Below are 17,173 nucleotides of genomic sequence, written 5' to 3' on the forward strand. Positions count from 1 at the left end.
GTCTCGGGGGTGGTTGTCTCAGGGGGCGGTCTTCTCAGGTGGTCGTCTCAGGGGGTGGTCGTCTCAGGGGGCGGTCTTCTCAGGTGGTCGTCTCAGGGGGTGGTCTTCTCAGGGGGTGGTCGTCTCGGGGGGTGGTCGTCTCGGGGGGTGGTCGTTGCAGGGGGTGGTCGTCTCGGGGGTGGTCTTCTCGGGGGTGGTCGTCCCAGGGGGTGGTCGTGTCAGGGGGCGGTCTTCTCAGGGGGCGGTCTTCTCAGGTGGTCGTCTCAGGGGTGGTCTTCTCAGGGGGCGGTCGTCTCGGGGGCGGTCGTCTCGGGGGGCGGTCTTCTCGGGGGTGGTCGTCTCAGGGGGTGGTCGTTGCAGGGGCGTTTTCTCAGGGGGCGGTCGTCTCAGGAGGGTGGTCGTCTCAGGAGGTGGTCTTCTCAGGGGGGTGGTCTCAGGAGATGTCTCTGGGGACTGGTATACCGCTGTAACGGCTTATTACCATGCACCCTGTCACGTGCCGGTGTCGTCTTATCTGAATTCCGCCCCCATAATCCAAGTTAATCCCTTTAAAGATGCAAATAAAGCGTGTTTATGAGTTGGCACGGAGATTTCGCTTGCACGCCGTCCCCTCGCGCCGTGGAAGCCTCCTGCGCTGTGCCCATGTTTGTTGGCAGCGGCCACCACTGGTAACTGGAGACGTGGTGTAGATCCTGAGTGGGGTCCCGGCGTCACCACGATACAACTTCATCACCTAGAGGAAGGGAGCGCGGCCAAGCTGTGGATGCGTCCGGCCGCCTTGCCGAGCAGAACTAAGCGGCTGCAGCTGCGCTCGTCCCGTGCGCTGAAGTCTGCTAATAATCAGCGCAGCATGGCGACGGCCGCTCTCGCTCGGCAGCTAACTCTTCTTTTAAGCTCTTGGCACAAACTTTAAAACCTTTTAATAGCTGGAAGCGGCCAAGTTTCTCGTTAGAGGCCTGCGCCTCAACTAATTTCCAGAGACTCAACTTGTTAGCTGCCAAATGGGACGGCGTCCAGCGGCCGGACCCCGAGCCAAGGCCTGAATGCTAACGGAAAGGATGCGGGCAAGAAGAGGAGCAGCAATGTATAGAAATAATCCCGGGTGACATCATTCTCCCGCTGCGCGAGGGATCCGGAGTCTGGGATGGGTTAGTAGTAACACGATACGGTGCGGACGGATCTGGCGACTTTCTGCAGGTCACACGTGTGATCAGCGTCTATCACATACGGATCACTGCGGACACTTCACGGATCCCAGGAAAAAGCAAAATCTGTGCCAGAACCGACCGCTCCACCAAGATGTCACATCCCATAATGGCACCGCTGCGACACCAAACTCCACAGCTGCACTCACAATGCAACTGGAAACAATCAGCAAGGTTACTAGAGACATTAGAAATAGCTTAGTGGAGCGCTGAGCCGTAAACTGGGGACGTCTGTTCTGTCTGTGCTCTCCACTGACTCTTCTATTTCTTTCTCCTGAGCTGATACAACCTGACACTGCCCCATCACCAAAATGCTGGAACTCCTCTTCTTGTGGCTGCCGCTCTCCAGTCGGTCAGTCCTGGTGTCCGAACTGTAACTGAGACTGATCAAGCTCCACACATCATCTCACAGGAGCAAAGCTGCACAAACACTACTTGTCTACATCTAAAATGCATGCAGAATAGTGAGCGCAGCTCTGGAGTATAATACAGGAGGTAACTCAGGATCAGTAATGTAATGTATGTACACAGTGACTGCACCAGCAGAATAGTGAGTGCAGCTCTGGAGTATAATACAGGATGTAACTCAGGATCAGTAATGTAATGTGCGTACACAGTGACTGCACCAGCAGAATAGTGAGTGCAGCTATGGAGTATAATACAGGATGTATCTCAGGATCAGTAATGTATGTACACAGTGACTGCACCAGCAGAATAGTGAGTGCAGCTCTGGGGTATAATACAGGATGTAACTCAGGATCAGTAATGTAATGTATGTACACAGTGACTGCACCAGCAGAATAGTGAGTGCAGCTCTGGAGTATAATACAGGATGTATCTCAGGATCAGTAATGTATGTACACAGTGACTGCACCAGCAGAATAGTGAGTGCAGCTCTGGGGTATAATACAGGATGTAACTCAGGATCAGTAATGTAATGTATGTACACAGTGACTGCACCAGCAGAATAGTGAGTGCAGCTCTGGAGTATAATACAGGATGTAACTCAGGATCAGTAATGTAAAGTATGTACACAGTGACTGCACCAGCAGAATAGTGAGAGCAGCTCTGGAGTATAATACAGGATATAACTCAGGATCAGTAATATAATGTATGTACACAGTGACTGCACCAGCAGAATAGTGAGTGCAGCTCTGGAGTATAATACAGGATGTAACTCAGGATCAGTAATGTAATGTATGTACACAGTGACTGCACCAGCAGAATAGTGAGTGCAGCTCTGGAGTATAATACAGGATATAACTCAGGATCAGTAATGTAATGTATGTGCACAGTGACTGCACCAGCAGAATAGCGAGTGCAGCTCTGTGGTATAATACAGGATGTAACTCAGGATCAGTAATGTAATGTATGTGCACAGTGACTGCACCAGCAGAATAGTGAGTGCAGCTCCGGAGTATAATACACGATGTAACTCAGGATCAGTAATGTAATGTATGTACACAGTGACTGCACCAGCAGAATAGTGAGTGCAGCTCTGGGGTATAATACAGGAGGTAACTCAGGATCAGTAATGTAATATATGTACACAGTGACTGCACCAGCAGAATAGTGAGTGCAGCTCTGGAGTATAATACAGGATGGATCAGTACAGGATATAATATATATGTTTGCAGTAAATCATTGTTTTATAATTTGGTGCAGTTCTGGTTTGCATCTTCTCCAGTTGTAGAAACTTCCTTCTTTGCTCTTCTGGTTTTGGTCAGCGGTGGAGCGGTGGCGATTCGTTAGTTATAGATGGTTACATGGGTTTGCAGTAATGATGGTTTTATGGTGGTTGCCGGTGACAGTCAGAGTTACATTTCTCTATGAGATTCCAGATGTTCAGGATTCAGGGATCCGGCGCAGTCACCAGGACTAATCATACATGGACAGGATCCTTCCCCGAACACCTTGGTACAGTGGAGGGGGACGATGTGTCAGCGTCTTCCAAGAAATCATTATTATTTTCTACATTGTGTGTGATGGCGGATGATGTGGAGCCCGGTCAGCGTCCCTCCAGAGACCCACCTGAGGATATTCCAAGTGTCAGGAGAGGACCAGATGGTTTCCATCCGCAGAGACTCCAAACAAGACATTTATAGACACAAAACAGAAGACGTTCTGTTCGGAGCCAGGCGGGCGGCCGCTGGAGAAGACCCCGGTCCATGACTGGCTGCCAGGACATGACGCCGAGCTGCTGAAGCGGACAACCCAAGATCTGAAGTCAGAACCATAACTGAAAGGCAAAACCTGTAACAAGAAGCCATCAGCGCGGGGTCCTACTATGGGGCAGAAGGGTCATCTGGCCATTAAGTGCACATGAACCTACAGAATGCCATCTTTCTTCTTGTTTTCTATCATGAAGCTGCTGAATGGTCCCTGAACATTAGAGGCAGTCTGCTGTATAGCAGGTAGACGCCCCGGTGAGCTCGTTACTCCCCTCTTCATGTCCTACAGCAGGTGGCACTTACTTGAGTGGCTTACTTACTGGTTTCTTATTGCAAACCTACAGATTTCACAGATTTCTTATATAACCTCTGTCTATAGCTTGGAGCGGCAGTCTGGAGATTTGTCATTCTGGCTGCTAGGAAAGTTGGGTGACTTTGCTATGGGAGGTCTAATGGCGGCCATATTGATTGCCACCAAGCTTTGCAGGAAATGTTAGGATCCATGTACCTACTTCTCGAAGTATGGGGGCGGTTATTTTGTGTTAGCCCTCTCCCCGCTTCTGTGTCTTTCTTGAAGCAATAATTCGATATTCTTTTCTCCGTGACCCCGAACCCGAGACTCGCCTTAATATTTCGGAGCGTGGCGCTCACCTTTCAGCATCTGCGGCTATTTTTAGGAAAAGCGTAAAAGTAACTTGTGGGTTTTTCTTGGAAAGGGACCAAAATAAATGTGTTACAAACGGCTCGTTATCCTGTGGGGGGTAAAGTGACGTGAGGCGATCCTGGCACGGTGGTCGATCTCGCTCAGGGAGAGCTGAGGGTCGGGGGTCTAACGTGGACTGCGATGCAAGAGAGTCCTCCCAAGGCCCTGGGAGGACCATCACGTTACATCCCCTATAGAATCACCTCTGCTGAAGGTCTATAGGGCGATTCTTCCCTCCATGAAAGTCTTGAGAATAGAGGATAGCCGCAGCGAGGAGACGATGACCCCTGACGCCAGCATCGTTGCATCGTGTAACTTTGGGGGTTGTCTATGAGCCGGTGACCCCTGACTCCAGCATCGTTGCATCGTGTAACCTTGGTGGTTGTCTATGAGTCGGTGACCTCTGACTCCAGCATCGTTGCATCGTGTAACCTTGGGGGTTGTCTATGAGCCGGTGACCTCTGACTCCAGCATCGTTGCATCGTGTAACCTTGGGGGTTGTCTATGAGCCGGTGACCTCTGACTCCAGCATCATTGCATCGTGTAACCTTGGTGGTTGTCTATGAGCCGGTGACCTCTGACTCCAGCATCATTGCATCATGTAACCTTGAGGGTTGTCTATGAGCCGGTGATCCCTGACTCCAGCGTCGTTGCATCGTGTAACCTTGGGGGTTGTCTATGAGTCGGTGACCTCTGACTCCAGCATCATTGCATCGTGTAACCTTGGGGGTTGTCTATGAGCCGGTGACCTCTGACTCCAGCATCGTTGCATCGTGTAACCTTGGGGGTTGTCTATGAGCCGTGACCCCTGAGTCCAGCATCGTTGCATCGTGTAACCTTGGGGGTTGTCTATGAGCCGGTGACCTCTGACTCCAGCATCGTTGCATCGTGTAACCTTGGTGGTTGTCTATGAGCCGGTGACCTCTGACTCCAGCATCGTTGCATCGTGTAACCTTGGGGGTTGTCTATGAGCCGGTGACCTCTGACTCCAGCATTGTTGCATCGTGTAACCTTTGGGGTTGTCTTTGAGCCGGTGACCCCTGACTCCAGCATCGTTGCATCGTGTAACCTTGGTGGTTGTCTATGAGCCGGTGACCTCTGACTCCAGCATCGTTGCATCGTGTAACCTTGGGGGTTGTCTATGAGTCGGTGACCTCTGACTCCAGCATCATTGCATCGTGTAACCTTGGTGGTTGTCTATGAGCCGGTGACCTCTGACTCCAGCATCGTTGCATCGTGTAACCTTGGGGGTTGTCTATGAGCCGGTGACCTCTGACTCCAGCATCGTTGCATCATGTAACCTTGAGGGTTGTCTATGAGTCGGTGACCTCTGACTCCAGCATCATTGCATCGTGTAACCTTGGGGTTGTCTATGAGCCGGTGACCTCTGACTCCAGCATCGTTGCATCGTGTAACCTTGGTGGTTGTCTATGAGCCGGTGACCCCTGACTCCAGCATCGTTGCATCGTGTAACCTTGGGGGTTGTCTATGAGCCGGTGACCTCTGACTCCAGCATCGTTGCATCATGTAACCTTGAGGGTTGTCTATGAGTCGGTGACCTCTGACTCCAGCATCATTGCATCATGTAACCTTGGGGGTTGTCTATGAGCCGGTGACCTCTGACTCCAGCATCGTTGCATCGTGTAACCTTGGTGGTTGTCTATGAGCCGGTGACCCCTGACTCCAGCATCGTTGCATCGTGTAACCTTGGGGGTTGTCTATGAGCCGGTGACCTCTGACTCCAGCATCATTGCATCATGTAACCTTGAGGGTTGTCTATGAGTCGGTGACCTCTGACTCCAGCATTGTTGCATCGTGTAACCTTGGTGGTTGTCTATGAGCCGGTGACCCCTGACTCCAGCATCGTTGCATCGTGTAACCTTGGGGGTTGTCTATGAGCCGGTGACCTCTGACTCCAGCATCATTGCATCATGTAACCTTGGGGGTTGTCTATGAGCCGGTGACCTCTGACTCCAGCATTGTTGCATCGTGTAACCTTGGTGGTTGTCTATGAGCCGGTGACCCCTGACTCCAGCATCGTTGCATCGTGTAACCTTGGGGGTTGTCTATGAGCCGGTGACCTCTGACTCCAGCATCGTTGCATCGTGTAACCTTGAGGGTTGTCTATGAGTCGGTGACCTCTGACTCCAGCATCGTTGCATCGTATAACCTTGAGGGTTGTCTATGAGCCGGTGACCTCTGACTCCAGCATCGTTGCATCGTGTAACCTTGGGGGTTGTCTATGAGCCGGTGACCTCTGACTCCAGCATCGTTGCATCGTGTAACCTTGGGGGTTGTCTATGAGCCGGTGACCCCTGACTCCAGCATCGTTGCATCGTGTAACCTTGGGGGTTGTCTATGAGCCGGTGACCTCTGACTCCAGCATCGTTGCATCGTGTAACCTTGGGGGTTGTCTATGAGCCGGTGACCTCTGACTCCAGCATCGTTGCATCGTGTAACCTTGGGGGTTGTCTATGAGCCGGTGACCCCTGACTCCAGCATCGTTGCATCGTGTAACCTTGGGGGTTGTCTATGAGCCGGTGACCCCTGACTCCAGCATCGTTGCATCGTGTAACCTTGGGGGTTGTCTATGAGCCGGTGACCTCTGACTCCAGCATCGTTGCATCATGTAACCTTGAGGGTTGTCTATGAGCCGGTGACCCCTGACTCCAGCATCGTTGCATCATGTAACCTTGGGGGTTGTCTATGAGCCGGTGACCCCTGACTCCAGCATCGTTGCATCGTGTAACCTTGGGGGTTGTCTATGAGCCGGTGACCCCTGACTCCAGCATCGTTGCATTGTGTAACCTTGGGGGTTGTCTATGAGCCGGTGACCTCTGACTCCAGCATCGTTGCATCGTGTAACCTTGGGGGTTGTCTATGAGCCGGTGACCCCTGACTCCAGCATCGTTGCATCGTGTAACCTTGGGGGTTGTCTATGAGCCGGTGACCCCTGACTCCAGCATCGTTGCATCGTGTAACCTTGGGGGTTGTCTATGAGCCGGTGACCCCTGACTCCAGCATCATTGCATCGTGTAACCTTGGGGGTTGTCTATGAGCCGGTGACCTCTGACTCCAGCATCGTTGCATCGTGTAACCTTGGTGGTTGTCTATGAGCCGGTGACCCCTGATTCCAGCATCGTTGCATCGTGTAACCTTGGGGGTTGTCTATGAGCCGGTGACCTCTGACTCCAGCATCGTTGCATCGTGTAACCTTGAGGGTTGTCTATGAGTCGGTGACCTCTGACTCCAGCATCGTTGCATCGTGTAACCTTGAGGGTTGTCTATGAGCCGGTGACCTCTGACTCCAGCATCGTTGCATCGTGTAACCTTGGGGGTTGTCTATGAGCCGGTGACCCCTGACTCCAGCATCGTTGCATCGTGTAACCTTGGGGGTTGTCTATGAGCCGGTGACCTCTGACTCCAGCATCGTTGCATCGTGTAACCTTGGGGGTTGTCTATGAGCCGGTGACCTCTGACTCCAGCATCGTTGCATCGTGTAACCTTGGGGGTTGTCTATGAGCCGGTGACCCCTGACTCCAGCATCGTTGCATCGTGTAACCTTGGGGGTTGTCTATGAGCCGGTGACCTCTGACTCAAGCATCGTTGCATCGTGTAACCTTGGGGGTTGTCTATGAGCCGGTGACCTCTGACTCCAGCATCGTTGCATCGTGTAACCTTGGGGGTTGTCTATGAGCCGGTGACCTCTGACTCCAGCATCGTTGCATCGTGTAACCTTGGGGGTTGTCTATGAGCCGGTTTTATCTGAGTGCTGTATAGTGCCATTATTTGGGTGTTGTGCAGTGATATTATCTGAGCACTAAGTGTTGAATTTAGGTGTTGTTTAGTGGAACTATTTAGGACTCTCATCGCGGAATTATTTGGAAATTTAAAGAGTTACTCATTTTGTTTTATTTAATTTTTGCTCAGCCTTTGCAAAGGTATGAATCTTTCATATCTACTCCATTACCTTGCTTTGCTTCCTTCTCTCTCAGACATCCTCTGAAAGTGCTGCTTTAACTGCTGTGTTCTTACTCTTTTAGAAGCTGCTTTGAACTGCAGTCAGGAAACACTATTTTGCAAACACCCTCATTGCCTGAGCATGAGAGGCTCACAGATGGGTGGGAGCGTTTGTAGATGGCGATCGAGTAGGGATACTTTCTCGTGCGGCAGTTCAAAGCAGCATCTAAAAGAGCAAAAACTGGACAGTTAAATCTGCGCTTTCGAGAAAGAAGGAAGTAAAAGCAGGTATCTTTGTAAAGGCTGATCAATCATTAAATAAATAAAAAGCTACTCTTTAAATGTGAGACGGGGTTATATTATTTGGACACCGTGTTGTGCTACTATTTAATCTCAGTGATGGCAGTTTTGAGATACTGTTTGGTGTTTGCACTGATTGGGATCAGTTTTGTGTGATACTGAGTAATGAGTATTGTTTCTTGGTGTTATTGGAGTCCTCGCAGTGGAAACATTAATGTAACATAAAGCGATGTTATTTGGGCACGGTGTAGTTGTATTATCCGCACACTAGGTCGGGTATAATATAATCAGGTACTGTGTGTTGGTATTACGGTGTTTGAGACTTTGAGTAGGATAGTTTTATACTGTTTGCTAGTATTAATTACGCTCCGTGTGGTGGTATTTTATTTTCAGGGCACGGTGTGGTGGTCATAATTGGGCACTACATTGTTTTATGGGTTGGGCACTATATAATTATTTTTATGTACTTGTGATACTGTGCGTCACCTATTAATTGTATCTTTAATCCGTATCCTGGTTTATTTGAGCTTTTTTTCTATTTTAACCTCCATCCAAATCTAACGGCGTGGACAAAAATAAGGGAATGTTTGGTTTGTGCCCTCCACAGTTCTTGAGTTCTTGACCCAGTTCTGATTATTATCAGAAATGTTCTTTATAATTGGGAACAATCCAAAAGTAAATTCCTTGTTGCTTCCAGGCGGACATGCAGCGGAATATAGTAAAGTTTTATGAAGGTTGAAGTCATGACGGTCAGACTGGAGATAACTTCTGGGCGACTTCCAATAAAGAATCCAGTTATGATGCCATAGACCACATATAATATAGCGCAACTTGTAATATTATAGAATAATGTCATGGAATAATTATAACAATATGAAGCGATGATATAATAACGTCTGTAGAATTTGCGGCACGTGTGGTAGAGATACTTTATGTGACTGATACTTTGTCTGAAGATCATGTCATGTCTTCTTCTCCAGGTTTGTGACCAGGTTCATAGAGTTGGAGGGTTTGACGTGCCTCCTGAACTTCCTGAAGAGCATGGATTACGACACGGCGGAGAGCCGCATACACACATCCGTTATAGGATGTATCAAGGCTCTGATGAACAACTCCCAGGGACGGGCTCACGTTTTGGCGCATCCCGAAAGCATCAACATAATCTCCCAGAGTTTGAGGACTGAGAACATCAAAACCAAGATCGCCGTCCTGGAGATCCTGGGGGCGGTGTGTCTAGTGCCGGATGGGCATAAGAAAGTCTTACAAGCCATGCTCCACTACCAGGTGTACGCTGCCGAACGCACGCGGTTTCAGGTAAGAACCATGAAAGTTTCTGTTTCAGGTTATTTAAAGAAGATCTTCACGGCTAGAACTTAATAAAAACGTATACTCACCCGCCGGGCCAGGGACGCTCCTCCGCACTCCACACCTTGTCCTCTCCTGGTCACTTATATGGTAGTGGAGAAACACTTGGCGGTCCATCATGAACCTTGTGTTGGAGATTTTCAGGGACGATTTCTTCTAGTTGTTCAAAAGTGAATCAAGTTGAGCCACAGTATCAAGAAAATATCGATAGACAGATGTGACGCTGGTTTGGAAAAAAAGCCCATGTTTTTCTTCACTATTATAAGTTTATAGCCCCTAATTAACACAAAATGTCATTGCTCATTACAGTGTCCATTATGTAGAACAGCGCCTCCCCTAGAAACTAGCGAGTGGCTGGGGAACTGCATGCACACTATTGTCTGTGTTATCTATGCATCCAGCAGTATAATAGATCGATTAGTACATCACCTAAGAGTGAGATGACTCTGCTCATTCTGTCTTAGTCTATACAGCAAAGCTGACAAGTGAGCTGCAGAGAGCAGGAAATGTCAATGCTGTAGGCATTCATCCACACTGATAGATCTGTGCAGCTCACAGAGCATTGTCCAGACTAGATACATTGTATCCACTTCTGAGCGGAGGAGCGCAGACAATGGGGAAGAATAACACATAAAATAACAAATGGGCCCGATTCATCGTTTGCAATATTTTTTAAGCCCTTTTTTTTATGTTGTAGTATACCTCCATGGTTTTTGTTTTTTTTTGTGTGTGTTAAATGAATCTGGTTCATGAATTTTGTGCAAAATATAAAATGCTCCTTTTGTCTTTATCTGCTTTTTATGACTTTTTGCACAAAAAGTCGCACGTTTTGCTAAATATCTCAAAACTTACATGTAAGATCTGGAAACACATAAATCTCTCCGGGGATCTGGGTCCAAAACCTTTTAAAAAGTTGCAATTGATGAATTGGCCCAAAACATCCTCAAATTCCACCCCCCCAGAATGACAAGAATGAAGAACAACACATGTAAGATAGACGTGGCGCAAAATACAAAGATAAGGCGCAAAATAGGCAAAAGGCTCCATGAACTAACCAAAACTAGGCAGTAATGTATTGGGCCGAGGTCTGTCAGACTTGTAGAACTTTTCATTTGCTCACTGGATAAACTTTATTTATTAGGCTTTGTTTTATTTTAGGAGTGAGAACTCCCGTTGTAATGACAGATCCACAAATTAATCACAGCGCTTCTGGCACCGGCAATTCAGACATCCATTTTTTAGGCTGACGGGGAGATTAATAATTTGTTTCAGACTGGACCCTTCCCCACAATTATGGCTGCAATGCGGCGGTTTTCACACACGGCGCAGATTTATGACACTGGACTCGTTATTTGCTGCTAGTTTGGAAACACTTTGTGTGTTTTGGAAGCAATTTCTTTACATTGTATTTCTTATATGATGTATTAATTATCGCTGAAAGTACAGCTGCTTCTGGGCGATGTGGAGTGGTATCTCACAGCTGCGGAGCATTACACTGCTGCGTTATGTAATATATGCCCAGCTGGTCTGGTGACTGTAGTGTACACCACTATTACTCTTATGATTGGGTATTATGTGCTGATCGCTGTGCCTGAAGCATCTTAGAAGAAGCAGGTCTGGACTCTACGTCTCCCACAATGCATCACAGCGATGAGATGAGGAATAACACTCCTGGTGGTTGGATGTGCCATAATTGGTGATCTAGGGCAATAAAGGGGTCAGTGGAGTCATCCCTTGGTGTCTAGGGTAATAAAAATCATGTGAGATCAACAGATTAATAGACACATTTCTAGGGGCTAATGTAGTTAGTGGGTTAAGCATAACCTCCCTGGTGGCCCAGGGCATTGGAGAGCTTAGTGATTCCATCTCTGGTGGCCCAGTGGTTGTTCACTGCTTTAGACTCCCTCTATGATCAATGCTTTCTGTATATAAGCCTTTTCTAGTGAGTTAATAAATATGATTCCTGCTGTCTGGGTGAGTGAATACTTTCACTGCCAATTAGTTCATTGATAATATGATTTCTGTAGCCAGAGCCTGAACCTCGTTCCCTGGTCCGTGTGTGCCTAGCACCTAAACCTCATCCCCTGGTCCGTGTATGACCACTCCCTGAACCTCATCCCCTGGTCCATATGTGGCCAGAGCCTGAACCTTGTCCCCTGGTCCTTGTATGGCCAGGGCCTGAACCTCATCCCCTGGTCCGTGTATGACCACTCCCTGAACCTCATCCCCTGGTCCATATGTGGCCAGAGCCTGAACCTTGTCCCCTAGTCCTTGTATGGCCAGGGCCTGAACCTCATCCCCTGGTCCGTGTATGACCACTCCCTGAACCTCATCCCCTGGTCCATATGTGGCCAGAGCCTGAACCTTGTCCCCTGGTCCTTGTATGGCCAGGGCCTGAACCTCATACCCTTGTCCGTGTATGACCACTCCCTGAACCTCATCCCCTGGTCCATATGTGGCCAGAGCCTGAACCTTGTCCCCTGGTCCGTGTATGGCCAGTGCCTGAACCTCATCCCCTGGTCCGTCTATGACCACTCCCTGAACCTCATCCCCTGGTCCGTGTATGGCCAGTGCCTGGACCTTGTCCCCTGGTGTGTCTGAATGTGTATGCCATATATCCGGACTGCTAATACCAGTCTTCAAATCCAGCCCTGTCTGTGACTCTGTGTGGTATCCATCCTGCCTGAGGAGTAGTCTAAATGGAGCCCAAGTCCAGTCTTTGCCTGCGTACCTGACCCTTGGGGTCAGCAGCTGCAGTACCTTGGTCTGCCTAGGAGTGGTACCTGATGGCCACCTGCAGCTCAAGCCTGACTCCACCATCAGGAGACCCAGTGAACACCAGGTAGCCACTTGGTTACACCCCTCCTAGGCAGGCCCGGCCCTGTGACACAGTGAGTCCATAAACCACGTGCACAACCTGTGTGCCTGACTAGTGTTTGAGTTTGGATTTTTGCTGGAGCAGCAGTTCAGAGCAGCTTCTAAAAGAACATGGACCAGCAGCACGGTGTTTGAGAAAGACAGAAGGAAAAATATTGCCTATTTCACTGCTATCTGGTGGGTTAATAATAATGTCCCTGGTGTCTGGTGGGTTAATAATAATAATGTTCCTGGTGTCTGGCGGGTGAGTAATAATGTCCCTGGTGTCTGGTGGGTTAATAATAATGTCCCTGATGTCTGGTGGGTTAATAATGTCCCTGGTGTCTGGAGGGTTAATATTAATTTCCCTGGTGTCTGGTGGGTTAGTCATAATGTCCCTGGTGTCTGGAGGGTTAATAATAATGTCCCTGGTGTCTGGAGGGTTAATAATAATGTCCCTGGTGTCTGGTGGGTTAGTAATAATGTCCCTGGTGTCTGGAGGGTTAATAATAATGTCCCTGGTGTCTGGAGGGTTAATAATAATAATAATAATGTCCCTGGTGTATGGAGGGTTAATAATAATAATGTCCCTGGTGTATGGAGGGTTAATAATAATAATGTCCCTGGTGTATGGAGGGTTAATAATAATAATGTCCCTGGTGTCTGGAGGGTTAATAATAATAATAATAATAATAATAATAATGTCCCTGGTGTCTGGAGGGTTAATAATAATAATGTCCCTGGTGTCTGGAGGGTTAATAATAATGTCCCTGGTGTCTGGAGGGTTAATAATAATAATGTCCCTGATGTCTGGAGGGTTAATAATAATAATGTCCCTGGTGTCTGGAGGGTTAATAATAATAATGTGTCTGGTGGGTTAGTAATAATGTCCCTGGTGTATGGAGGGTTAATAATAATGTCCCTGGTGTATGGAGGGTTAATAATAATGTCCCTGGTGTCTGGAGGGTTAACAATAATGTCCCTGGTGTCTGGAGGGTTAATAATAATAATGTCCCTGATGTCTGGAGGGTTAATAATAATAATGTCCCCGATGTCTGGAGGGTTAATAATAATAATGTCCCTGGTGTCTGGAGGGTTAATAATAATAATGTCCCTGGTGTCTGGTGGGTTAGTAATAATGTCCTGGTGTATGGAGGGTTAATAATAATGTCCCTGGTGTCTGGAGGGTTAACAATAATGTCCCTGGTGTCTGGAGGGTTAATAATAATAATGTCCAGGTGGACATCTACACAGTGACATGTCCCATCCAGCTCCCGGTTTCCCTGTATGAATTCTCACTGGTTGCTCAGTGTCCTCCTCTGTCACCAGGACTGAGCCCTCCTGTTGGTGGATGATCTTTCCCCCCCGGATCGTTCCTGTCCTTCTACGACCCTGTTCTCGTGGCTGCGCTGACATTTGCCTGGAGTTCTCCGCTCTCCGGTCACTTTGTGCTCTTTCTTTTTGTCTATTTGTATCTGCAGAAGAACAATCTATTTAGAATCTTCTCTATTTCCGCATCATCGATACATTTGTACTTTGCTACATTTTAAATTTTTTCAGAAGCGTCACCAACATCGATAAATCTGAGAGGACGATGGACGGACGCAGGCTCGGACTGACCCACAGGGTAACAGGGGAATCCCCCGGTGGGCCGCTGTGCAGATCTGGGCCCCCAACCCCTCTATATGGGCAGTACTTGGCATAATTCACTTGATTCCCTCTGAACAGAAAAAAAGCAGCATCTCATCCTTCATTAACCAAACTGCCAGCATATTATTCTATGGAGATACAGGTACATTTGTGAATGAGGGGAGTGTAGTATTTGTGTGCAGGTGAAAAGTGGCCCCAAAGTCAATGTTACTGGTGGGCCGTTCTCACCCCAATCCGACACTGGACGGACGGAGGAGCTGCTGTCTGTGAGGCCTGAGATCCTCTCTATCCACAATGTGACAATTGGTGACAATGATCTCATCCTCATCAGATGTCGCTGATGTTTCCATTAATTACAATCCCTCTGGGGCAATGACGATAGTACTGAGACTCTGCGCAGACAATTCCTGGGTCTCGTGGATTCATGATTACATCCTTGGTGAATGGGTTAATAATATGGCGCTCGTGCGAATATTTGTGGTGTATATAAAATAATTAGTCCTCACTGACCCTGAATATTACCCCTGGTGACTAGTGGTGAATGATAATGGAAGTCTAGTACTTAACCCTCTCCCAGATTGCAGCACAGCAGAGCACCGCACATTACTGTTCCATTGTACCTGTCACCGCAGTGCTGACTGATGCCAACAAGCAGCAGAATTCAGAATGCAGCTCTGGAGGTGACTGGAGCACAGCATGCTGCAATGTGAATAATGAACGATTAGCGGAGAGGAAAGATTTCCAAGCATCCGTCACTTGCGGGATCCAAAACCGACCTGAGCTGTTCCTGGCTTGTGCTGCGTCGTGCCTGCAGCTCTCCAGGAGGAACAGCACCAACTCATTAAGTTCATCCTCCGATAACAGGACGCAGCCTCCGCCAGAGGCGACTGATCCAGAAACGGAGAGAAAGTCTAATGGGATTATTACAGCGCAGGATGGAAAGTGTAAAAAGAACTCACTGTAGAGACATCTGCTGAGGACGGACCGCCGCTGATCTGGGGTGTGCTCATCCGCTATCCTCAGGAGCACATCGGCTCGGGGCTTCCTGATTGGTGGAGGACAGTGCGCTCCTGAAGATTGACAGTTTGGACCCGCGGCATGGCTGTGCCCCTAATCTACACTGTGCTCTTTCGCAAAGGTTGTTTTAGTTCTGCAGAGTCCCTGACGCTGGGATCTAGCCGTCCGGCCGGCTCCAGAGCGGCGCTTCTGCCCGTGCCGCGCGCTTGTCTGGGACATGTGCCGCTCTTGGGTGGCCAGTAATTTAGACAATGAGCTGCAAGCTATAACATTAAAGAGAATTTGTCACCAGGTTTTTCGTAGGTAATCTGAGAGCAGTATGATGTAGGGGCTGAGACCCTGATTCCAGCGATGTGTCCCTTACTGGGTTGCTTTCTGTCATTTTGATCCTGTCTCTGATGCACATGTAGCAGTGCTCAGAATGCTGAACTTTCTATAACCCTACCTACACCACCGATTGATAGCTTTCTGTTAATCTACAGTATATAGAAAGCTGCCAATCAGTGGTGGGGGCGGGGTTGGACTAGGAAGCACAAGACACCTAGTCCTGTAGTGATAATCTCCTGCTGATAAAACACTGATTTTATTGAAACTGGGACAAGCAGCTCAGTAAGTGACACATTGCTGGAATCAGAGTTTCTGCCCCTACATCATGCTGCTCTCAGATTACATAGCAAAAACCTGTTGACATCTTCTCTACGTTCTTAAGCAGAGAGGATTTTTAATAAGAAGAGCACTTTGCAATCGTAATTAATGAGCAAGGAAAAACCCCTTAAAGGAGATAGACCAGGTTATGATTATAGGAGATGACTGCTATGCTAGTCTTTGGTATACGGCGAGGCCATGTATCCTCGATGGCTGTTACCTGAGTACATTCACTTGTTCCTATAACTAAATTCTGCAGCTTTTCATTTTTGGAGAATTATTTTTTTAATAGTAACTGTGAAATAAACTCCCTCAATGCATCAGAAGGGACCCCATACAGACAATGACAGAGGAGTCATCAGGATATAATGAATGCAGCTTTGGGTGTTCAGAATAAGCTGTCCTGTGAGTATACTGTGCATGAGGGATAACGTCATATCTGGCCATTATCTGACTTATACTCTGGATTTTTCGCCAGTTTTCTCCTCTGCAGATTCTGTCCCTAATTCTCAGTTGTCTCTGAGCTGGTGGATAGCTATGATGTCTACCATACACAACCATGATGGATTTGCTGCTCTCCTATCTCTATGTAGCACATGTTTACAAGCAGCAGCAGTATGGCGGACATTATACATCAGTACTCAGCAGTATAACTGTGAATCCAGAACTGGGATGAGATAAACATTTACCAAGAAGCAGCAGTATCATTGAGGACATAATACAACAGTTCTGAAGAGTGTAATTGTGAGCTCAGCTCTGGGGTAAGATAAAAAACAAACAAACTAGAAACCTCTACTCCTCTATTGGTCGGACCTCATCTGGAATATTGTGTCCAGTTTTGGGCGCCACATTTTAAAAAAGACATCAACAAACTGGAGCAAGTTCAGAGAAGAGCGACCAGAATGGTGACCGGTCTGCAAACCCTGTCTTATGAGGAAAGGTTGCAGGATTTGGGAATGTTTAGCCTGCAGAAGAGAAGACTGAGAGGAGACTTAATAGCTGTCTACAAATATCTAAAGGGCTGTCACATTGTAGAAGGATCAACTTTATTCTCATTTGCACAAGGAAAGACTAGAAGCAATGGGATGAAACTGAATGGGAGGAGACACAGATTAGATATTAGAAAAAACTTTTTGACAGAGTGATCAATGAGTGGAACAGGCTGCCACGAGAAGTGGTGAGTTCTCCTTCAATAGAAGTCTTCAAACAGAATCTGGACAGACATCTGACTGGGATGATTTAGCGAATCCTGCTTTGAGCAGGGGGTTGGACCAGATGGCCCAGGAGGTCCCTTCCAACTC

The 17,173-nt window shown here is 47.9% G+C and overlaps 1 protein-coding gene across 4 annotated transcripts in view; it reads left to right on the plus strand.

The window, feature by feature from the left end:
* Positions 1–17,173, plus strand: part of DAAM2 (dishevelled associated activator of morphogenesis 2) — a 216,448-nt gene that overhangs the window by 108,571 nt on the left and 90,704 nt on the right. For all 4 annotated transcript variants that reach the window (XR_012222650.1, XM_073556296.1, XM_073556294.1 and 1 more), the window contains exon 6: positions 9,320–9,653. Coding sequence is in view for 3 of the 4 variants with exons in the window: in XM_073556296.1 (XP_073412397.1) it covers positions 9,320–9,653 (334 nt within the window). In the remaining variant the exon portion in view is untranslated. The remainder of the gene's footprint in view (positions 1–9,319; positions 9,654–17,173) is intronic.

Source organism: Dendrobates tinctorius, unplaced genomic scaffold (assembly GCF_039654945.1).
Source record: "Dendrobates tinctorius isolate UK_male_01 unplaced genomic scaffold, ASM3965494v1 ptg000232l, whole genome shotgun sequence".
Lineage (NCBI taxonomy): Eukaryota > Metazoa > Chordata > Amphibia > Anura > Dendrobatidae > Dendrobates > Dendrobates tinctorius.